The sequence below is a fragment of the Loxodonta africana genome, chromosome 2 (genome assembly GCF_030014295.1).
Source record: "Loxodonta africana isolate mLoxAfr1 chromosome 2, mLoxAfr1.hap2, whole genome shotgun sequence".
NCBI lineage: Eukaryota > Metazoa > Chordata > Mammalia > Proboscidea > Elephantidae > Loxodonta > Loxodonta africana.
The window spans coordinates 59,746,210-59,770,427 of NC_087343.1; the positions used below are offsets into that span (position 1 = coordinate 59,746,210).

Here is a 24,218-nt window from a genome sequence, read left to right on the forward strand (position 1 = left end):
TATGGGACAGTTCTACTCTGCCCTATATTGTTGCTATGAGTAGGAATTGACGGGATGGCAATGGGTTTAAAGAAGATGTATAAAAGCCACAATCTGTAAAGAAAATATTTTATTAAGTTCAATTATATTCAAATTAAAATTTTCATACTATGTAAGACACCATAAACAAAATTAAAGGGCCAACCACAGATGGAGAGAAGTTATTTGAATTCATAAAACCAAGAAAAGATCATTGGCCAGACTAAATGAAGAACATCAACAATTCAGTTAGAAAGAAATAAGCAACCTAACAGAAAAGAATGGATATAAGTACGAGAAATTTACAATGTTAGTGATCTAAATACACCAATTAAGGGACAGAGATTGTCTAGGTGGATAAATAAAGAGGTCCCAACTATATGCTGTCTACAGGAAACACGTTTTAAACATAGAAACTCAGATAGGTTAAAAGTCAAGGAATGAGCAGCTGATATTTGACAAAGGCTCAGAGTCAGTTAATTGGGGAAAAGATAGCCTTTTTAACAAATGGTGCTGGCATAACTGGATATCCATTTTCAAAAAAATGAAACAGGACCCACACCTCACACCAAGCACAAAAACTAACTCCAACTGAATCAAAGACCTAAACATAAAGACTAAAACGATAAAGATCATGGAAGAAAAAATAGGGACAACCTTAGAAGCCCTAATACAAGGCATAAACAGAATACAAAACATTACCAAAGATGACGAAGAGAAACCAGATAACTGGGAGCTCCTAAAAATCAAACACCTACGCTCATCTAAAGACTTCACCAAAAGAGTAAAAAGACCACCTACAGACTGGGAAAGAATATTCAGCTATGACATCTCAGACCAGCGCCTGATCTCTAAAATCTACATGATTCTGTCAAAACTCAACCACAAAAAGACAAACAACCCAATCAAGATGTGGGCAAAGGATATGAACACACACTTCCCTAAAGAAGATATTCAGGCAGCTAACAGATACATGAGAAAATGCTCTCGATCATTAGCCGTTAGAGAAATGCAAATTAAAACCACGATGAGATTCCATCTCCAACAAGGCTGGCATTAATCCAAAAAACACAAAATAATAAATGCTAGAGAGGCTGCAGAGAGATTGGAACTCTTGTACACTGCTGGTGGGAATGTAAAATGGTACAACCTCTTTGGAAATCTATCTGGCGTTTCCTTAAAAAGTTAGAAATAGAACTACCATACAACCCAGAAATTCCACTCCTCGGAATATACCCTAGAGATACAAGAGCCTTCACACAAACAGATATATGCACACCCATGTTTATTGCAGCTCTGTTTACAATAGCAAAAAGCTGGAAGCAACCAAGGTGTCCATCAACGGATGAATGGGTAAATAAATTGTGGTATATTCACACAATGGAATACTACGCATCGATAAAGAACAGTGACGAATCTATGAAACAATTCATAACATGGAGGAACCTGGAAGGCATTATGCTGGGTGAAATTAGTCAGAGGCAAAAGGACAAATATTGTATAAGACCACTATTATAAGATCTTGAGAAATAGTATAAACTGAGAAGAACACATACTTTTGTGGTTACGAGGAGGGGAGGGAGGGAGGGTGGGAGAGGGTTTTTTACTGATTAATTAGTAGATAAGAACTGCTTTAGGTGAAGGGAAGGACAATACTCAATACATGGAAGGTCAGCTCAACTGGACTGGACCAAAAGCAAAGAAGTTTCCGGGATAAAATGAATGCTTCAAAGGTCAGCAGAGCAAGGGCGGGGATTTGAGGACCATGGTTTAAGGGGACTTCTAAGTCAATTGGCAAAATAATTCTATTATGAAAACATTCTGCATCCCACTTTGAAATGTGGCGTCTGGGGTCTTAAATGCTAACAAGCGGCCATCTAAGATGCATCAATTGGTCTCAACCCACCTGGATCAAAGGAGAATGAAGAACACCAAGGTCACACGACAACTAAGAGCCCAAGAGACAGAAAGGGCCACATGAACCAGAGACTACATGATCCTGAGACCAGAAGAACTAGTTGGTGCCTGGCCACAATTGACGACTGCCCTGACAGGGAGCGCAACAGAGAACCCCTGAGGGAGCAGGAGATCAGTGGGATGCAGACCCCAAATTCTCATAAAAAGACCATACTTAATGGTCTGACTGAGACTAAAGGAATCCCGGCGGTCATGGTCCCCAAACCTTCTGTTGGCACAGGACAGGAACCATTCCCGAAGACAACTCATCAGACATGAAAGGGACTGGACAGTGGGTAGGAGAGAGATGCTGATGAAGAGTGAGCTAATTATATCAGGTGGACACTTGAGACTGTGTTGGCATCTCCTGTCTGGAGAGGGGATGGGAGGATAGAGAGAGAGAGAAGCCGGCAAAATTGTCATGAAAGGAGAGACTGGAAGGGCTGACTCATTAGGGGGAGACCAAGTGGGAGTACGGAGTAAGGTGTATATAAACTTACATGTGACAGTCTGACTTGATTTGTACACGTTCACTTGAAGCTCAATAAAAGTCAATAAAAAAAAAAGTCAAGGAATGAATTACCTCAAGATATTGAAAAAAAGAAGAGAGAATTAAACCTAAAGCAAACCGAAGGAAGGCAATAATAAAGATTACAGTGAGGAGCTAATGAAGTAGATAATAGTGTGATAACGGAGAAAATCAATGAAACCAAAAGCTAGTTCTTTGAAAAAATCAACAAGAATAACAAACCTTTAGTTAAATTGGCCAAGAAAAAAGAGAGAAGATTCAAATGACTAGAAATCAGAAATAAAAGAGGGTTTGTTACTACAGACCTTACAGAAATAAACAGGATTATAAAGGAATCCTTTATAATAACACAGTACTTAGTGTTGAAAGATTGGATCCTTTTTCCCTATGATCAGATACAAGACAAGGATGTCCGCTCTCAGCACTTGTATTAAATACTGTACTGGGGGCTCTAGACAGGGCAATTAGGTAAGAAAAAGAAAGAAAAGATATCTAGATTGGAAGGCAAGAAGTGCAACTATCTCTATTTGCAGGTGGCATGATCTTATATATAGAAAAATCCTGAGGAGTCCACTAAAAAACTGTTAAAACTTATAAACAAACTCCTCAAGGTTGCAAAATACAAGATCTATTTGCAAAAATCAATTATATTTTTCTTTGCTTGCTATGAACAATTCAAAATGAAATTAAAAAGCAATTCTATTCATAATAGCATCAAAATAATGAAATACTTAGGAATAAATTTAGGAATAAACAGAAGTACAAAACTTATACTCTAAGAGCTATAAAACATTGTTGAAAGAAATTAAAGAAAGTCTAAATAAATGGAAAAACATCTCAAATTCATGGATTAGAAGACTTAATATTGTTAAAATGGCAACATGCACCAAGGACTAACATACAATCCATATCAGAATCCCAGCTGACTTTTTTATAGACATTGACAAGCTTATTCTGAAATTTGTATAGAATTTCAGGGGACCCAGATTACCCAAAACAATCTTTAAAAAAGAAGAATAAAGTAGGAAGACATACTTCTTGATTTCAAATCTTATTATAAAGCAGTGGTGATAGAGGCATAAAGATAGACACATACGTCAATGGAATAGAATTGAGAGTCCAGAAATAAGTCCATACGTCTATGGTCAAGTGGTTTTCAACAAGGGTACAAAGATCATTCATTCAAAGGGGGAAAGAATAGTCCTTTCAACAAATGCTGCTGGGGCAACTGGATAGCCACATACAAAAGAATGAAGTTGAACCTTTACCTCACACCATATTAAAAAATTAATTCAAAATGGATCAAAGACCTAAATGTAAGAGCTAAAACTATGAAATTCTTAAAAGAAAACATAGCGGGTAAATCTTCATGACCTTGAATTAGCAAAGGATTCTTAGACATGACACCAAAAGCACAAGCAACAAAAGAAAAAAAAAAAAAAATAGATAAATTGAACTTCAACAAAATTAAAAATTTTGAACTTCAAAGAAGTTTTTTTTCACTTCAAGAAAGTGAACAAACCCACTGAATGGGAGAAAATATTTATAAATCATATATATGATAGAGAACTTGTATCTAGAATATCTAAAGAACTCTTACAATGCAACAGTAAAAAGACAAATAATCCGATAAAAAAAAAAGGGCAAAGGATTTGAATAGGGATTTCTCCAGGAAAGACAGACAAAGAACCAATAAGCACATGAAAAATGCTCAACATTTTTAGTCATCAGGAAATGCAAATCAAAACCACTTCATACCTACTGGGCTAGAATCAAAAAGTCAGATAATAACAAGTTTTGGCCAAGATGTGAAGTTGGAGCCTCATACACTGCTGCTGAGAATATAAAATGGTTCAGCTGCTGTGGAAAACAGTTTGGCAGTTTTTCAAAAAGTTAAACATAAGAGTTACCATATGACTTCGAAATTCTACTTCCAGGTATGTACCGAAGAGAATTGAAAACACCTGTTCACACAAAAACTTGTACATGTTTGTACATAGCAACATTGTTCATAATAGCCCCAAAGTCAAAACAACCCAAATGTCCATCAACTGGTGGATGGATAAACAAAATGTGATATAGCCATACAATAGAGCATTGTTCATCCATAAAAAGGAATGAAGTACTGATACATGCTACAACTTAGATAAACATTGAAAACAAGCTAAGTGAAAGAAGTCGGTCACAAAAATCCACATATGGTAAGATTTTGTTAATATGAAAGACCAAAATAGGGAAATCTATAGAGAACAATTTGCTTGGGGCTGCTTTGGAAACCCTGGTGGTGTAGTGGTTAAGAGCTACAGCTGCTAACCAGAAGATTGGCAGTTTGAATCCACCAGGCGCTCCTTGGAAACTCTGTGGGGTAGTTCCACTCTGTCCTATAGGGTCACTATGAGTCGGAATTGACTTGAGGACAGTGGGTTTGGTGTTTTGTTTTTTTGCTTAGGGCTTGGGCGGGGGGCGGTGAAGGTACAGGGGAGTGATAGCTAAAGAATACAGGATTTCTTTCTTTTTTTAAGTCTCAATTTCAGAGTTTTATTGTATTGCACTAAAGGAATGGCAGGATGGCTATACAATGTTCTCTCTCATTCAGTTTTAAAATCTAAGGTACTTGCAAATTCTCAAGAACACTTTTACCACTAAATCAGAACAGTATAATAAACAATTTCTTAATAAGTAATGTTTAATGTCTTACAAATAAAAACACATTTAAAATAGCTTTAAATGCATCCTTCAGAAGTAGCATATATTTTTATAGCATGCTCGTTTATGCTTAAGAATTAAAGCAAGTATATTGTTGTTGTTGTTATTAGGTGTTGTTGAGTCGGTTTCAACTCATAGCAACCCTACAGGACACAGCAGAACTGCCTCATAGGGTTCCCAAGGAGCAGCTGGTAGATTTGAACTGCTGACCTTTTGGTTAAAAGCCAAGCTCTTAACCACTACACTGCCAGGGCCCTTATTATCCCGATGGAAATATGGGAAATACCTCATTCATGTAATATGCAGGGATAATATTCAACTTGAAGGGGAAAAAATTCCACTCTTCTTATTTCGACAGGTATCCACATACAATCATCTGCATGATAGTCAAGGAAACCCATGAAGTTTCCTACAGGTTAGGTATACATTTTGTGTTCATCAAAAGTACCTGCTGTCTACAGTTAATTTATAATTAGATGGCATTTTAATAAAGCCAAAATGAGCCATACAAGTTCAGGATTTCTTTTTGAGGTTATGAAAATATTCTAAAATTGATTGTGATGATAGTTGCATACATATATTAAAAACATTCACTTGTACACTTTAAATGGATGAATTGTTTGACGTGTGAATAACATTTCAATAAAGCTGTTAAAAAACAGGAAAGGAATGTTCAGATTGGACAATTTCTATTGTTCTATCTTCAAGTTCATTGATTCTTTCCTCCGTCCCCCCATTCTGCTGTTGAGCTAATCTGCTGAGGTTTAAATTGTGATTATCGTATTTTTCAGTTCCAAAAATTTCCATATGGTTCTTCTTTATGTCTTTTATTTTTTGCTGAGGTTTTCTATTTCTTTCATTTATTTCAAACATGTTTGTAATTGCTCTTTAAAGCATTTTTATATGGCTGATTTAAAATCTTTGTCAGATAATTCTAACATTACTGTCATCTCAGGGTTTGCATTTATTGCTTATTTTTCTCATTCAGTTTGAGATCTTCCTATTTCTTGGTATATCAAGTGATTTTTTTATTGAAACTTGGAAATTTGGGAGATTATGTTATTATTTTATTTAAACCTACTTTAGCTGGCTTCTTCTGGCGCTGGTCTGCAGGGGAAGCAGTGGAGGGTTGGGGGCTGCCTTGTTACTTTCAAGTGGGATTAGAAGCCTAGCTTCCTTACTTTGCCTTTGTTGTGGGTTGAGTTTTGTCCCCCCTACAAATGTGTATCAACTTGGCTAGTCCATGATTCCCAGTATTTTGTGATTGCCCACCATTTTGTCATCTGATGTGGTTTTCCTATGTGTTGTAAATCCTACCACTATTATGTCAATGAAGTAGGATTAGTGGCAGTTATGTTAATAAGGCAGGTCTCAATCTATAAGATTAGGTTGTGTCTTAAGTCAATCTCTTTTGAGATGTAAAAGAGAGAAGCAAGCAGAGAGACAGGAGGACCTCATGCCACCAAGGAACAAGAGCCAGGAGAATAGTACATCCATCGGACCTGGGGTCCCTGAGCTGAGAAGCTCCTTGACTGGGGAGGGTTGATGACAAGGACCTTCCCCCAGAACTAACAGAGAGAGAAAGTCTTGCCCTGGAGCTGGCATCCTGAATTCAAACTTCTAGCCTCCTAGACTGTGAGAGAATAAATTTCTTTGTTAAAGCCATCCACTTGTAGTATTTCTGTTATAGCAACCCTAGAAAACTTACACAGAATTTGGTACTGGGAGTGGGATGCTGCTCTAACAGATACCTAAAATGTGGAAGCAGTTTTGAAACTGTGAATTGGTAGAGGCTGGAAGAGTTTTAAGATTGCCTAGAACAGACTGTTGGTGAAATTATGGACATCACAGACAATTCTGGTGAGGACTCAGGAGGAAGCAGCAGCAGAGAAATGGAAGCAGCTCAACCAGGAGACAAGTGCCAGATAGTGCTGGAGCTGACCCACAGAGTGCGAGAGCTAAATGCCTTTGCAAGGAGGCTTCCTGGTGGAGTGAGGGGCCTCTGGGCACTTATTGGTGGAGCTAGGCTTGTGGACCCATGGAGCAAGAGAGCTGAGTGCCTTCCGGCTGAAGTTTACTAGTGAAATGAGGTGCCTCCAGGTGCTTATCAGTGGAGCTAAAGAGCTTTGGAACCCTTGTTCCAGCAGGGCAGACGTGGTGAGGACTGAGAGGCTGAGAGGCTGAGAGGCCAAGGAACCAGAAAGCAGAAGCTGAAGAGACAAGGAAAACATGAGGCACAGGTGCCTCAGTCTCAAAGGGTAGGGCCACTACCTCTGGGGTCTCAAAAGGTGGAGTCGCCACTCAGGTGGCCAAGGGGAGTGGGGTTGCCCAAATGTGAGGGAGCAGAGTTGCTGTTCCAGTGGGCCGGGAAGACGAAGCTGAAGCTGAAGCTGATGGCTGAGGGGCCTCTACTTAGAATTTGGAGAGTGTGGCCAACACCCAGAGCCTGGAGGCAAAGCCATTGTCTAAATGGTCTCAGAGAACAGAGGATTATTTTCAAGCCTTGAGGGCTAATGTAATGTGTTCTGCTGACTTGCTTGGTGCCTGTTTGTTATCCCTTCTTTCCTTTTGTAATGGAAATGTCTACCTTGTGCCTATTCAACTACTGTACCTTGGAAGGAGATGACTTGTATTCTACATTTCACAGATGAAGAGGAATTTTTGGATTTTGGTCTTGGAGTTAAGACTTTTGCTATGATATGATATGATGGGGTGAAAGTGTTTTTTGTGGCAAAGATATACATTTTGGGGGGCCAAAAGGTGGAATGCTGTGGCTTGAGCTGTGTACCCTTAAATGTGTGTCAATTTGGCTAGTCCATGGTTCCCAGTATTGTGTGATTGTCCATCATTTTGTCTTCTGATGTAATTTTCCTATGTGTTGTAAATCCTACTTCTATGATGTTAATGATGTGGGATTAGTGGCAGTTATGTTAATGAGGCAGGTCTCAATCTATAAGATTAGGTTGTGTCTTAAGTCAATTTATTTTGAGATATAAAAGAGAAGCTAACAGAGAGACATGGGGACCTTATACCACCAAGAAACAAGAGCTAGGAGAATAGCACATCCATTGGACCTGGGGTCCCTAAGCTGAGAAGCTCCTTGACTGGGGAAGATTGATGACAAGGACCTTCTCCCAGAATCAACAGAGAGAAAAAGCCTTCCCCTGGAGCTGGCACCCTGAATTCAAACTTCTAACCTCCTAGACTGTAAGCGAATAAATTTGTCTTTGTTAAAGCCATCCACTCGTGGTATTCTGTTATAGCAGCACTAGATAATACCTGAGGCTGGGTTCTCTTGAGAAGCAAAACCAATAAAGCATGTAAATATGTATATAGAGAGATTTATGTCAAGGAAATGGCTCACGCGACTGTAGAGACTGGAACATCCCAAGTCCGTGAGTCAGGGTAGAGGCTTATCTTGATTCACGTAGCTATAAGGGCTAGCAAACCCAAAATCAGCAGGTCAGAGAATAGGAGTCTTGCTCACAGGTTTCGAAGATCGATGAATCCCAAGATCGGCAGGCAAGACAGCAGGCAAGCTGCTAGATCAAGTTCCAAGAACCAGAAGTCAGAAAAACAGGAGCCAGGTGCAGGATCCAGATCGGGCAGAAGCCCGTGAGCCTTGCCAGAATATCTGCTTATATTCAATGCAGGCCACACACCCAAGGAAACTCCCTTTCAACTGATTGGCTACTCATATCTGATCCCATCATGGAGGTGATCACATTATACCAAATTTCCTTATGGAATTGATCACAGCATCATATGACTGCCTAACCACTGAGAATCATGGCTCAGGCAAGTTGACATACAACCTCAACCATCACAGCCTCCACTGACATCTGAGTGAGTGGACTCTTCAAGACTACTAAGCAGGTGTGGGAGTTCCAGCTCCCCACTAGGCATCCACTGATATCTTCTTGATTAGAGGGCTGGAAGTGCCTTTTTACTGTTCCCCATGTGGCCTCCACTTACACCACATGGGGTGTGTGCCCTTGTTACTGCTGGGTGGTGTAGAAAGTCCTAACTCTCAGCAAGGCCTCCTCTGACACCACCCCAGCAGGGAGTGCAAGGGACACCTCATTACCACCAGGTGGGGGTGGAAGTCCAGCCTCTCAACTTGGTCTTCGTTGTCATGGATGAGATGGAGCCACAGGTTTGTTTTGTGGTGCTTGGCTGGAGTAGAGTGGTTATTATCTAAAAGTTTTCTGTCTTGCTGGGTTCCTCCTTTCTTAGTCTATTGACTAGACAGAGCAGGCTTTTTCTGGATCTTTATTTGTCTGGGCTTGTTGGTGTCTCTGGGTTGCTGGCTTCTTCAACTTCAAGTCTGTGACATATAAGGCAAGAAGAAAAACCAGGGAATTTACCGTGTTGATCCTTAGGTCTTGAGGTGTTAGCCAGTCTTCCTTTTTCCGACTACCTTCCAGAGTCTTCTTATGTTTATTTTATAAATAATGTGCAGGTATTTTAGTTGGGAGGAATAGGGGAGAATATGTCTACTCCATCTTCCTGGAAGTAGAATTTCTTGCTCTCTGGCTTTAACAGTCACACATTCCCCTTATAACTCCTTGGTCTATCTATTTAATCATAGAAGTTGGAAACAAACCTAAACTGACTGGCTTCTTTATAAGAAGTGATGTAAAAGAATATGAAGCTTTATGCCCAAGACTCTCATTTAAAGAAATACCGAGCTATCTACACATAGCCACAGGCAGAATACTCCCAGTATCAAAGAGGCTTGTCAGATATAATTTTATTAGCATTTCTCATCTCTGAAGATCATCTCTAAAGAATAAAGCAGAATATTTTTCAGGACTCAAAATGTGTAAGTATCTCACCTTCACTATCACAGCATTCTAGGATTGAAGGGTCTTCCCGAATCACCGCAGTCAGAGCATTGACATCTCCATTAGATGCTGCCTGATAAACCATGGTCAGGTCGACTTCCTCAGATGAGTCACCTTCATGAATCAAACAGAGACACACTGATAGGGTACGTGGAGTGCGTTCACTGAAAGAATAACAACACCCAGCCATCACCCACACAAGTGATTCATTAAAACCTCACCACTTTTGAAGAAAAGTGAACCACTGTGGGCCATGATGTAACACAACATTTTATTGGGAAGGAGCCTGAAGGGATTAGATGCCTACTGAGATTTTATGATTTTCTCTGGCATCCAGGCTGCTCAAAATCAGTGACAACACAGCAGTAAGTGGGATCTTTATCTTGGTCTGGATTTTCCTTTATTACCTGAAACATGTTACTTTTCCTTTCAATGACTCAGTTTCCTCCTTCAAAAGAGACATTGTGCTCCTTATTCTCTGTCCTCCAGATGCACGCTCTACCTTTCTTTGCTCTGTGCTCTGGGGGTTGATCCTTCCTGACTGAGTCACCCAACCTCCCTGGCCCTCTGGCTTACCAGTGGGAGGAACTGGCAGGAGATTGGCGGGGAGCAGAGAAATTAGTGTACAGTAGTAGCTGCCTCTCTCCTTCGAGGAGGCTTCCCCTTCCTAGAACCAGCTCTAACTGGGTTCTCTCTGCTAAATGTTCCTTCCTGTGCTCCTTCAGCCATAGGAATGGTATCAGCTTCACACTGATGTTAGTTGGTGGTGTCTCAACATCCCTCATTTGTTCCTTTAACCCCGCCTCATCTCTGAACGTAGTTCCCTCACAAAATCTTCTTCATTAGGATCATCTGGGGTTTAATAAGATGTTTCTAGAAGAAGCAGAGTTGTATGCGACCCCTTTGAAATTTGGTAGTCATTTGTATTATACCTTTGTGCCCGGTTGAACCAACTGATAGTACTGCCAAAGGTGATAGCAGAACTGTGAACTAGTGACCCCAGCGGAGCACTGGAAGGGCTGGGAGGCAAGTTCTGCTCGTGGAGAAACCCTGGTGAGATGTTGTGTCCAGCCCCTCTACTTTTGCAATTTTTGTCACGCTTATTTTTTCTCTAAGTCCAGCCATTATTCAGGGAAAAAATGAATACTGAAAAAAGTGAATTCTTACATGTGTCAGAATTTTTTTTAATTGTATCTTTTTCTACTAATCTGAACATTATGCCTGTGGTAATTGATAGTTCTAATTGATCTTTACTTGGCAATGGTCCTAACCGTTGGCTTAGTTTCTTTGTCCTAGTTTTTCTGGGAAGTTGTTAATGATTTTTAACGAGTTGATGTTCCCCAAGAACAGTTTGTTACTAAAGATGATTCCCTTATCATGACAACAAACTGTTCTGTGAAATGGGTGATTGCTCGCTCATTTATTGAAGGTAGTTTTTTTTGGCTATTATTATTTTTTATTTGACTTTTTTAAAAAAGTAGATTTGTTTGTACATTTGTGAGGACTGCCCAAAGCCAAATGCCACTTCTCTGGTAAGTGCAAGGACTCCAGGGCCAGACTGCTTGGGCTCAAGTCCAGTTACTTGTCGTATGAATTTGTGCCAGCTACACTTTCTGGGCCTAGTTTCCTCATCATTAAAATGGAGATGCTGCTGCTGCTGATGGTGATAACACAAACCTATTTCATAAGGTTGTTGCAAGGATTAAGTGTACTTTTAGGACAGGGCCTGCCACATAATAAGCACTGTATATACTTTGCTATTATGGCAATTTTGTGTGTGTGTGCGTAAGGCATTAAAAACCTGGGACAAGTGAGCCAGACAGCGGACAAAAAGGTTTCTCTCTGATGATGGCTAGATAAAGAATCCATCCACTGAAGTGAACATGAACTCTATAGTAGAGACCTTCCCAGAAGGTATCAGATTGCTCATGATATCTTTGAGCACAATAAATAGGGCCTAGATTTAAGGGCTAAGATGACCACATACAAAGATGCTGGTGGCGTCATCTCAGAAGAAAGACCCTGGTGGTGGGCTCAAGAGCTCTATGTTTATAACCTGCTCTTCACTGAGTGCAATAAAATATATAAGGTGTGTTCAGCACCCTGAGCAGGACGATGAATACATTGCCTGATAGACTTAGAATCCCAAAAAGATTTTGCCAGAAGAATTTTAAACGATTGTATTAAAACGGATGGAGCCCTGGTGACACAGCTGGTAAGAGCTTGATTGCTAACAAAAAAGGTCAGCAGTTCAAACCCACCAGCCACTCCTTGGAAACCCTACAGGGCAGTTCTACTCTGTGCTGTCAGGTCGCTATGAGTTGGAATCAACTCGTCAGCAACAGGTTTGGTTCAGGTCTATTAATAGGGATAAACATTAAAAAAACCAAACCAAACCCAGCGCCGTCGAGTCGATTCCGACTCATAGCGACCCTATAGGTCAGAGTAGAACTGCCCCGCAGAGTTTCCAAGGAGCGCCTGGCGGATTTGAACTGCTGACCCTTTGGTTAGCAGCCGTAGCACTTAACCACTACGCCACCAGGGTTTCCAGGGATAAACATAGGGTAACATATTTTAGTCCACATCCAGATGAACTAATAAAACGGTGGCTGAAACTCTCATTTTTTCTGCTTAGCTTCTCCTCACCCTGCTGGTAACTTTAACCTGATTATTTCACTTTCAACCCATGGGTTTACTCAGTGGAACTGACAGCATGATGCTCAGGGTGGAACATGTGACCTAGAACTAAGCCATTCAGTGATAGCATAATTCTGACCACAGAGTGATTCAGGATGGCTACGTGACCTAGTCAGAGCCCATGAAAGGCAATGATACTTTGACCTGGATTGCTGGGAGCTAGACGTTCCCTCTGTTCCACTGGCCATGTACCTGGAAGCTGTTGTTGCTGTTGTTAGTTGTCGAATCGATTCCAACTCATGCGACCCCATGTGCGCAGAGTAGAACTGCTCCATAGGACTTTTGGCTGTGACCTTTTGTAAGCAGATCGCCGCCTGTCTTCCAAGATGCCTCCTGCTGGGTTGAAACTGCCAACTTCTCGGCTAGTAGCTGAGTGGCTTAATCATTTGCATCACCCAGAAACTCCATCCCTGGGAGGTACTGGGGGATATCTTATGGGTAGAGAGCCTGCCTAAAAATGTGGACAATGCAAAGAGCAGAGCAGAGCTGGGTCAAAAGAAGGGAATTATTGAGATTTAAACTCCTGAATCAAGCCACACCTTAAGCTAGCACTATCTCCAGAACATTTACATGAGTAAATAAATTCGCTTTTAGCTTAAGCCAGTTTGCATACAGTTTGTTCATTAATTTTGTTTTGTCTTAATCAATGAAACAGTTCTAACTGATACAAGATTTTAGCAATGGCACTTTAGAAAAGAACTTAGGGTTTTAGTTGGGCAATTAGCTTTTAGGAACCAATAATGTGATAATAAAGCTAGTGGGTGCTCCAGGGGCATTAAAAATAGTCTAGTAACCAGAATGAGAGAAGTGACAGGCCTTTTCTATTCTTGACCAATTAGTGTCCTATTGAGGTCTATAGCCTGTGGGTTTCTTGGGTTATAGGTAGCTGGGCAACATTTCCAGGAGAACAACTAGAATAAGAAATGAAAGAACTTCCTTTATGTCTCATGAGGAAGAGTTGAAAGAAATAAGTGTGTTTACTCCAGAGATTATTTCGCGGGGTCCTGATAGTTACCTTCAAATATTTGTAAAGCTTTGGGGTGAACAATTTTATGACTGAATTGTTCTATAAGACTTCAGCAGTTAGAAATAACAGTGATGAGAGTGACAGAGGGACAAGTATTTTTATTGTTAGGGCATTGTAAAAACAATCTGGTCATTTCAAGAGATAGTGAACTTCCTCTCATTGAAGATGGCAAAGTCTTCGCTAGCTGGCCACAAAGGAAGTGTGTTGCAGAAGGAATTTGGACATCAGGGTAAACCACAGGGATGGGGGGAGGGAAGTCGTGTGAGGCAGGACAGAATGTACTTCAAGGTTTCTTCTAGTTCCAAGATTTACTACTAAGCCACAGAGCAATTAGGAAGTTGGAAATGAAGGCGCTTCCCTCGAGGTTGTGGAGAAATAGCCAAACTAAATTAGGTCAATGAAAATAATTAGGCTTAAACTTGGAGACTGTACAAAGAATTTCTGTAGAAACAAGGAAACAACAAGTACAAAGGGAAGGATGACTGATGGTCCTATGGAATCGAAAACAGGGGTTGGAAAATATTTTCCTACTGAAGGCCACAAACAATACATTCAAAAGATCAACATAAACAAACACCACATAAATTTGTCCTAACCCTCTTCTTCTTTTTAATCTTTATCTATCTATCTGGAGTCCTTGAGTTGTATAAATGCTTAACATGATTTTTGAATCCAACCAGAGGTGCCTTGGAAGAAAGACTTGGTGATCTGCTTCCAAAAAAACAGCCATTGAAAACCCTATGCAGCGCAGTTCTACTCTGACACGCATGGAATCGTCATGAGTCAAAATCAATGTGACGGCAACTGGTTCTGTATCTATCTAACCATCTTACCTTTCAGCTTAGGGAAAGAGCAAGATTTGAAGGGAACAGGCAGAATGGTTCTTTGCCTCTCTGTGTGAAAGATAAACAGATAGATTTATGTACCAATGCACAAAGAGACATTTGAGGATGGACACAGAGGAAGGTAGACTGAAGTAGAGGAAATGGAAAAGAGACATAAAGAAATAGGAAGAAAGAAGAATGTGAAGGGAAGTAGATAATATTTTATAAATATTAATTTGTGTGTGCATATGTATATATAGAGCTCTGGCGGCACAGTGGTTAAGAGCTCAGGCTGCTAACCAAAATGTAGGCAGTTTGAATCCACCAACTGCTCCTTGGAAACCCTATGGAGAAGTTCTACTCTGTCCTATAAGGTCGTTACGAGTCAGAATCAAATCTACTGCAAGGTTTTTTTTTTTTAATTGATACGTATATATATATGAATCAAATCGACTACATCTGTGGGAAAAGATGATTGAAAAGCTCAATATCATCAGTCAGAACGAGGCCAGGGGCTGACTGTGGAAAAGACTGTCAATTGCTTATATGCAAGTTTAAGTTCAAACTGAAGAAAATTAGAACAAGTCAACGAGAGCCAAAGTACGACCTTGAGTATATCCTGAATTTAGAGACCATCTCAAGAATAGATTTGACGCGTTGAACACTAACGACCAAAGACCAGACGAGTTGTGGAATGACATCAAGGACACCATCCATGAAGAAAACAAGAGGTCATTAAAAAGACAGGAAAGAAAGAAAAGACTAAAATGGATGTCAGAAAAGACTCTGAAACTTGCTCTTGAACATCAAATAGCAAAAGTAAAAGGAAGAGATGATGTAAAGGATTGAACAGAAGATTTCAAAGGGCAGCTCGAGAAGACAAACTAAAGTATTATAATGACATGTGCAAAGACCTGCAGATGGAAAACCAAAAGGGAAGAACACACTCTGCATTTCTCAAGCTGAGAGAACTGAAGACAAATTCAAGCCTCAAGTTGCAATATTGAAGGATTCCATGGGGAAAATATTAAACGACTTAGGAACTATCAAAAGAAGATGGAGGAAATACACAGAGTGACTACCAAAAAGAATTGGTCAACATTCAACCATTTCAGGAGGTACCACGTGAGCAGAACCAGTGGTATCGAAGTAAGAGGTTCAAGTTCACTAAAGGCATTGGCGCCAAAGAAAACTCCAGGAATTGACGGAATACCAATTGAGATCTTTTCAACAAATGGACACAGCACTGGAAGTGTTCACTAGTCTATGCCAAGAAATTTGGAAGACAGCTACCTGGCCAACCAACTGGGAGAGATCTATATTTATGCCTATTCTCAAGAAAAGTGATTCCACTGAATGCAGAAATTATTGAACAATATCATTAATATCACATGCAAGGAAAATTTTGCTAAAGATAATTCAAAACCAGCTGTAGCTGAATATGGACAGGGAATTGCCAGAAATTCAAGCTGGATTCAGAGAGGATGCAGAACCAGGGATATCATTGCTGACATCAGATGGATCCTGGCTGAAAACACAGAATACCAGAAAGAGGTTTACCCATGTTTTATTGACTATGCAAAGGTATTAGACTGTGTGGATCATAACAAATTATGGATAATATTATGAAGAAAGGGAATTCCAGAACACTTAATTGTGCTCATGAGGAACTCATGTATAGATCAAGAGGTAGTCGTTCGAACAGAACAAGGGAGTTGTATGGTTTAAAGTTAGGAAAGGTGTGTCAGGGTTGTATCCTTTTACCATACTTATTCAATCTGTATGCTGAGCAAATAATCCGAGAAACTGGACTATATGAAGAAGAATGTGGCATCAGAATTGGAGGAAGATTCATTAACAAACTTCGTTATGCAGATGACACAACCTTGCTTACTGAAAGTGAAGAGGACTTGAAGCACTTACTAATGAAGATTAAAGACCACAGCCTTCATTATGGATTATACCTCAACATAAAGAAAATAAAAGTCCTCACAACTGGATCAATAAACAACATCATGATAGAGAAAAGATTGAAGTTGTCAAGGATTTCATTTTACTTGGATCCATAATCAACACCCATGGAAGCAGCAGTCAAGAAATCACAAGACTCATTGCATTGGGCAAATCTGCTGCAAAAGACCTCTTTAAAGTGTTAAAAAGCGAATATGTCACCTTGAAGATTAAGGAGGTCCTGACCCAGGCCATGGCGTTTTCAATCGCATATAAAACCTGGATGATGAATAAAGAAGACCGAAGAAGAATTGAAGCCTTTGAATTGTGGTGCTGGTGAAGAATATTGACTATACCATGAACTGCCAAAAGAACTAACAAATCCGTCTTGGAAGAAGTACAACCAGAATGCTCTTTAGAAGCAAGAATGGCATAACTATGTCTCACATACTTTGGACATGTTATCAGGAGGGATCAGTCCCTGGAGAAGGGCATCATGCTTGGTAAAGTAGAAGATCAGCAAAAAAAGAGAAAGACCCTCAACAAGATGGATTGACACAGTGGCTTCAACAATGGGCTCAAGCATAACAACGATTGTGAGCATGGCACAGGACCAGGCAGCATTTTGTTCTGTTGTATATAGGGTCACTATGAGTCGGAACCGATTCGATGGCATGTAACAACAACAATATATATTTGAAACACATGCAGAACTGGAAGAATATACATCAAAAAAGACTAGAAATAATCTCTTGAATGTTCTTCAGAACTTTCTGTATTTTCCAAATTCTTGATCATGAAATTGTGTTCTTTTATAGTCGGTAGAGTAAACCAAGTTTTTTCTTTTTTTTCTTAAATGGTACGAGATGAGTGTGTCTTACTAACTTTACATTAATGTGATACTCTCAAATGGTAGACAAAATCTGGTGTGTCCACAGCTGAGAAAACAAGTTCTTCATATTAGACAAAGTTCTGAAAAAAACAAAGTTTTCCGTGAATTCTCACCTTTTTAAATACCATACCAAAAAACCCAAATCTGTTGCCATCGAGTTGATTCTGACTCATAGCAACCCTATAGGACATAGTAGAATTGCCTCATACGGTTTCCAAGGAGTGGCTCGTGAATTTGAACTGCTGACCTTTTGTTTAGCACCCTGAACTCTTTACCACTGTGCCACCAGGGCTCCTTAAGTACCATAGTAGGTTTAAAAAAAGGTACATATTTTACCCTTTTCTTAATCTTTACCTAAAATTTAGAAGGACAGACATTCTTGAAATCATCTGTTTCCCTCATTTTCCATGGTCAAAAACCCTAACTGGTTTCATGATGTATCATAAATTATATAGCTAATTCCAAGGGTCTGCTTTTTTAATTGTTGAATTTCAGACATGTGATAGATAGGCTGTTACAAATTGTGTGAATTAAGGGATTTTCCTCACAGCTTCTCAGATTTTACCGCAAATGTTGGCCTCTCTTCTAGATTTCACACACTCGCCTTGCCCTTGGGTTAGTACGGAGTTCCTTGGGAAAGCTCTTGATTGCATCAATTGCTGGGCCCATTTTGTTGAAATCTTCTTGACACTGTTCAGCTTAAGTGGCGACCCTTTACTGAAAGAGCCAGCTCAGGGTAAGGGATGATTGGGTATAACAGTTTCAAGGGTCCCGACCACAGTGGTCTTGAACGGCTTTCTTTGGTTTATTCTGTTCTGAGGATCTTTGGGTGGCTGAACCCACTCTAGAATTACTAATAAAGTTTGGATTTGTTTTGGGTAACTATGGAGGGTTCTGCAGATCTTCCTTAGCTCATTCCCTGGTATGAAACTGATTGCCCCATTCATTCATTCAGTGAACATCTATGATAAGATAGTGAAATTGCAGGTACACCTGGCCCTAAGAAGACATACCACAGTGGGAAGACAAGTGTGTAATTTATGATTGAGATGTACCAGGGATATTATGGACGGACAGAGGAAGAATCACTTACATGAATAGTTTCCTGGGCATTCTCCTAATTTAGATCCCTCTCTCTTCCCATAGGTTTATCCTGGATGCTTTGGATCCAGTAGAGAAATTACATCCTTGGGGCTGCCAGGAGGACCTATTCATAAGGTAGAGGGGCCTTTTCACAGTTTGGGAAGTTGCCAGGCCTTCACTGAACCTCAGATGGCTCCATGTGACAACATTGCCACCCACTGGTGATGAAGAGTTTCTGTGGACCTTGACCTGGGCCCTGCCTCCAAGATGCCAGTTCTGCTGGGTGGGATTAAGGGCCAGGCTGGCGAATTCTGGCCTTGCAGGAGCAAGTTTAAGGTCATTGGTACAGTTGGCAGGCATTGAAACAAAATCACTCTTACATGTATCATGTGACTCACAGCATACACGAACCAAAAAAACCCAAACCAGTTGCTGTGGAGTTGATTCTGACTCATGGTGAACCCATGTGTTACAGAGTAAAACTGCTCCATAGGGTTTTCTTGGCTGTCAACTTTATGGAAGCAAAACACCAGGTCTTTCTTCTGCAGTGCCGCTGGACTGTTTGCACCACCCAGGGATCTTTATAGCATGTAAAAAAAAAAAAAAAATACATACCCAAAACAAACAAAAAACCCCAAAACAAAAAAACCAAACCCATTGCTGTCGAGTCGATGCTGTCTCATAGCGACCCTACAGGACAGAGTAGAAATGCCCTACAGGGCTTCCCAGGAGCAGCTGATGGATTCCAACTGCCAACCTTTTGGTTAGCAGCTGAGCTCTTAACCACTGCACCACAGGGCCCCATAGTATTCATACATGGTGGGAATATAGAAAATTGGTTAGAGCACAAGCTATGGGACCCCACCCTCCGGAGTCTGAATCCTGGCACTGTGTTACCCTTGGCAAGTTGCTTAACCTCTCTATGCCTAGCTCTTCATTTGTAAAATGGGCTGTTCTGAAGGCTGAGTGTTAAGCTAGGTAAAGTGCTTGCTTAGAACAGTGCCTGGCCCAAAGTATTCAAATCATATCAATTATTATTATTAACATTACTGCTTTGACATAGACACCTCTCTTCTTTCCCCTTAGGAAGGCTCAGCAGACTAGAGATTTTGTGAGCTGAAACTTTTTGCTCTATTTTGTGTTTTCTCTTCCAGTCCCTTGGGGTATATTGGCTGAGACTTTAAGGATGTTTTATAAAGTGTCAGTCATACTTGAGGAGGCGAAAGAATTTCTTTCTAGAAAAAAATAGCTCCAAGCTTTCTGTATGTACCAGCTGAGAGAACAAACACTCAAAGCTTGGCTGAATTAGGCTTTCGTGTTATGGGAGTGGAAAGATAGAAGGGATTTGCGTCTGTGGGGAGGGCATCTCACAACAATATTATCTCAAGGCTCAACATCTGGTCACAATCAGACTTTGCTTCATAACTAGATTTGTGATGCCACACTTATCGAGTATCTTTAAATCTTGGCATCCCTGTGTTTCTGGGGGTGTTTGTTCTGAGCCATGGAAGGTATTTCACGTCGGGCATCTCTCCTGGATGTGGGGGGCAGGGGGCAGGGCTAGGAAATAGAACGTGCTGTTCATAAGGGCATGTCTGTGTTTAAATTCAGTAAAGATGTCTCTCTAGGATACGCTTTCATTTTACTAATTGTTAAAAAGAAAAATTTCAACCTTTAATGCATAGGGCCTTTAGCATGTGTGCAATAAATGATTGGTTGATTGATTTAGTATGGATTTTTTTATCCCAAATGGGTTTATCTCACCCACTGGAGTCTTGTGAAAATTTTGACGTTCAAGTATCGTGCCAAGGAGTTCTTTGGTAATTAACCAGTAGCCAATGAATCTATTGCAACTCATGGTGATCCATGTGTTTCAGAGTAGAACTGTGCTCCTATGGCTTTCAATGGCTATGATCTTTTGGAAGTGAATTGCCAGGCCTTTTTTCTGAGGTGCCTCTGGGTGCATTTGTACCACTAACCTTTCGGTTAGTAGCCGAGCACTTAACCACTTGCGCCACCCAGGGACTCCTTCTTTGGTCGTTAAGCAAGTATGAATCTTAAAATGAATTTTATTAAGGATGTGCTGGCTTAGCTAGCCTTTGGAAATTGGAAAATAACTCAAGTTTTGTTCTTTCAACTACCCCTCCTCGAATCTCCCTTAATTTCTTCTGCATCAAATCTATGACTCCACCCACTTCCTTCACTTTCCTGAAATGACAAGTGTTGGTGTCAGGTATTTGCCATTCTAACTGGGAACTCTGGAAGGTAAGAAATGGGTGAAGAAGCAGGGTTTGTTTAGTTTGGAAAGGTGCAGGCTCAGTGGAACCTGATAGCTGTTTTCAAATATTGGTTAAAAGAGAGGTTAGACTTGTTTTCTGGAGATCCAGAGGCCAGAACTAGTTCTGGCGAGTGAAAATTGGGATAAATTAGGCCTTTAGAATGATCAGAGCTCTTCAGAAATAGGGAGATTACCTTACAAGCGAGCGCGCTCCTCTTTAGTGTTGCTGTTGTTAGTTGCCATTGTGTGAGTTTCAACTCATGACGACCCCATGTCACTAAGCATGTTTAAATAGATTCTGAACAAACATATCTTGGGAGTGCTCTTGGAGGAGACACCTGTATTGAGTAGAAGATTGACTTCTAAGGTTCCTTCCATGTCTGATGCTCTATGTGTCTAAATAGTAAATCACCACCTATCATTGCATGGACAATGAAAATTGGGTTGGGAGAGATTTGGGGGAAGAGTCTTCCTTGGGTCCTTTAAAAGGCATGGTCCTAGTAGCCCTCTACTCTGGCCACTTGTAAAACTGCCCTTAATGTCTTGAGCTCCTGGAAAAAGTTTAATAAATCAAATGCAATTTGGGTGTCTGGTCCAAGTGTCATAGATTGAACAAGTCCATTGCTCTGCCGTCTTTCAGTTTTGCATTGTCCCTGAAGCCCCACTGAAGCCACATTCTGTCGGCTAGCTTCCCATGGGATTTGCTGGTTGTCTTGGCTCTGCTTCCTGTCTCTACATCAGTGATTCATCCCACATTGAACAGGGTCTCTTTTTCCCTTAAATTAAAAAAAGAAAAAAAAATTGTACTGATCCTGTAAAAAATCCAAGCATACTTTCTGTTCACAGTCACAGACTAACAGTTTTTTTTGATGACTGTCTCATGGGTTTCTAAAGATGTTTCCAGGCCATTGAAATTGAATAGCTTTTCACGATGTTAGGTTTGTCACAAGTACCTATCCTGGTTTCATTGTTGCTGTATGTTAGATAAGCTTCATGCAGGCATGAATATAGTGCTGTTGGGTGTGAGTTCAGTGTTAATGAATCAACGATATATATTAGAGAGCTCTCTTTAAACAGAAACACATGAAATGAGATTATGTGTTGGGTAGTTGATGAAAAGGTTGTAACCAGAGGCTCTCGGGAACCTAACCCTGTATTTCCCCTAAGAGCAGTGGTTTGGTGTCTCCAATTCAGCCTTCACAGTGGCTTTATAGACCATAACTACAGAAAATAAGGAGACTTGACTGTACTTGACTTATTTGGCAGAATGAGTTTGCTTCCCGTGACACATCCTTCCTAGAGCCTCATTTCCTCCACTGCGCTTGTGCAATGTAACGCAGGAGATGAAGCTTGGAAGCCTGAGCAATCTGGTTGTTTGTGGGCACGCAGACGTGAGGCTGTCCTGCTGTGAGGGCCTTTGCTCCTTCCATCTTTCACCCTCAGAATCTGAACTGTCTCCTGCCCCTCAGCCTGCACCCAAAATGGACCAGCAAAAATGGATGACAGTCCAACCCAAAGGTCAGGTAAAAGACAAGGCAGTTTCTCAGAGAGCAAGTAAAGGGGTGAAAAGGTTCAAACAGCTTCGAGGCCAGGAGGCAAGAACAGGAAGGAGAGAGTTCTGGGATGTGCTATTGTCTGAGGTGAATAGTCTCCCCAGGGATTAGGATCATGGCCTTATGTCTGTGGCTGCAGCTTGGAGACAGTGCCTGGTGGTAAGGCAGGACAATTTGGCTAGCCTTGCAATGCAAATCCCAAATCTCCCACACTGTGATCTGTCTATGGATTGGAACATAATGATAGATCTTGAAGAAAATGACTGAAATTCTCTGAGATCCTGTGTGAGACCAGCTAACAGTAAGGTCATTTTATTGTTCACTGTATTAATAGACCTTCTACCCGTCTTCTGCCCTCAGCCCTCTTCCACAAAGGAGACTGGACAAGGGCAGTATTTAGAGGATATAACAACCGGCTTGGCAGGGGTCCCAATCACAATGGAGGCAGGCCTCAGGGCTGGGGTGAGCTCACTGACTTCTGGTTTTGTGGAATCTGTGGGTTCCTGGGGAATGGTTGAGGCCACGAGGATGGGGCAGTGACTGCTTATCTAAGGTCTATAAATATCTTAATATTTGTTAAACCAGTTACTAACAGTTCTGAGCAAAGTGCTGGAGTTATATACATATATATTTTTTTCTCTATAAAAGTAAGGTCATTCTGTATATATAGTTTGATTCTTGATCTTTTTCACTTAATATTAGATCGTAAACATTTTCCCATGTCATAAATGTTAGCTGTAAAATGTGGCCCACTGATTGGATTTAGCACAACTCAGTTTTTTTTTTCAGTCATTCTCCTATTATTGAACATTTAAATTTTTTATTTTTTTAAAATTGTAAGCTTTGTTGCTATAATAAGTTACATATACTAATTAATAACATTCTTGCACATACATATTTATGTGTAACTTTGATTATTTGCTTTGAGCACATCCCTATAAGTGAACTTGGGAGTCAGTGGCTATAAACATATTTGAGGCTCTGCCATATTGCCTTCCAGAAAGTTTGGATCAACTCACCTTCCCCAAGAAAAGCTTGAGCACACACATTTCACCCCATTCTTAATGATTCTGTCCATTATTGTTTTTAAAAAATTAATGCATGAAAGGGCTGAAAATGAATGGTAAGCCAACCCAAAGGGCAGGAGAAGAGTATGTCATTTTTAATGCCATTTCTTTTATTGTTCCTGAGAGAACTTTTCTCATGTTTATGGTCCTTTTATGAATTATTTATTGGTGTTCTTTATTCCTTATGATTTCAAAGTATTTCTCCAATTGATTTGAAAGAGCTTTATGTATGTAAGGACATGACACTAATTCTTCATCTGTCATTGCTGCAGATATTTTCCCTGTTTGCTGCTTCTCTGTTTTGTTTTTCTTTAATATGTTTTCATTTTTTACATAGTTAAAATCTAAGATATTCTGTTTTTAAATTTATATCATTGCTTTTGTGATTACAAAGGTCATTCCTGTGGAGCCTTATGTTAATTTTTTAAATTAACATTTAAGTAATTAATCTGAAATTTTTAAACTTTATTTTTGCATATTACAATGAATTGTTTTCCTAAATAGTCATTTATCTATCTCCCTTCCCTCACTAGTTTGTAATGGCAAATGTATCATATACTAAATCATCAATAACACCTTGAATGAGGCTCCTCCTACAGACTGTTCTCTAGAACAGTAGCTCAGGGAGCAGGGACCCTCAGAGGTACCCTCTCTGTGGGGTACACTCATTAACTTGAGGAGAGAGTCAAAGTCCACCTCAGTCACATTCCACAGAGTCTTGTGGTCAGTCCACAGCCGAGATTCTTAGCCTTCTTGTGTTCCCTGCGTAGTTTCAAATCTTAGAATTTTTT

The 24,218-nt window shown here is 40.3% G+C and overlaps 1 protein-coding gene across 1 annotated transcript in view; it reads right to left on the reverse strand.

Moving 5' to 3' along the window:
- Positions 1–11,122, reverse strand: part of ANKRD55 (ankyrin repeat domain 55) — an 81,490-nt gene extending 70,368 nt beyond the window's left edge. The window contains exon 1 of the mRNA XM_010588147.2: positions 10,048–11,122. Coding sequence (XP_010586449.2) covers positions 10,048–10,246 — 199 coding nt within the window. The 5' untranslated portion in view covers positions 10,247–11,122. The remainder of the gene's footprint in view (positions 1–10,047) is intronic.
- Positions 11,123–24,218: the final 13,096 nt, after the last annotated feature.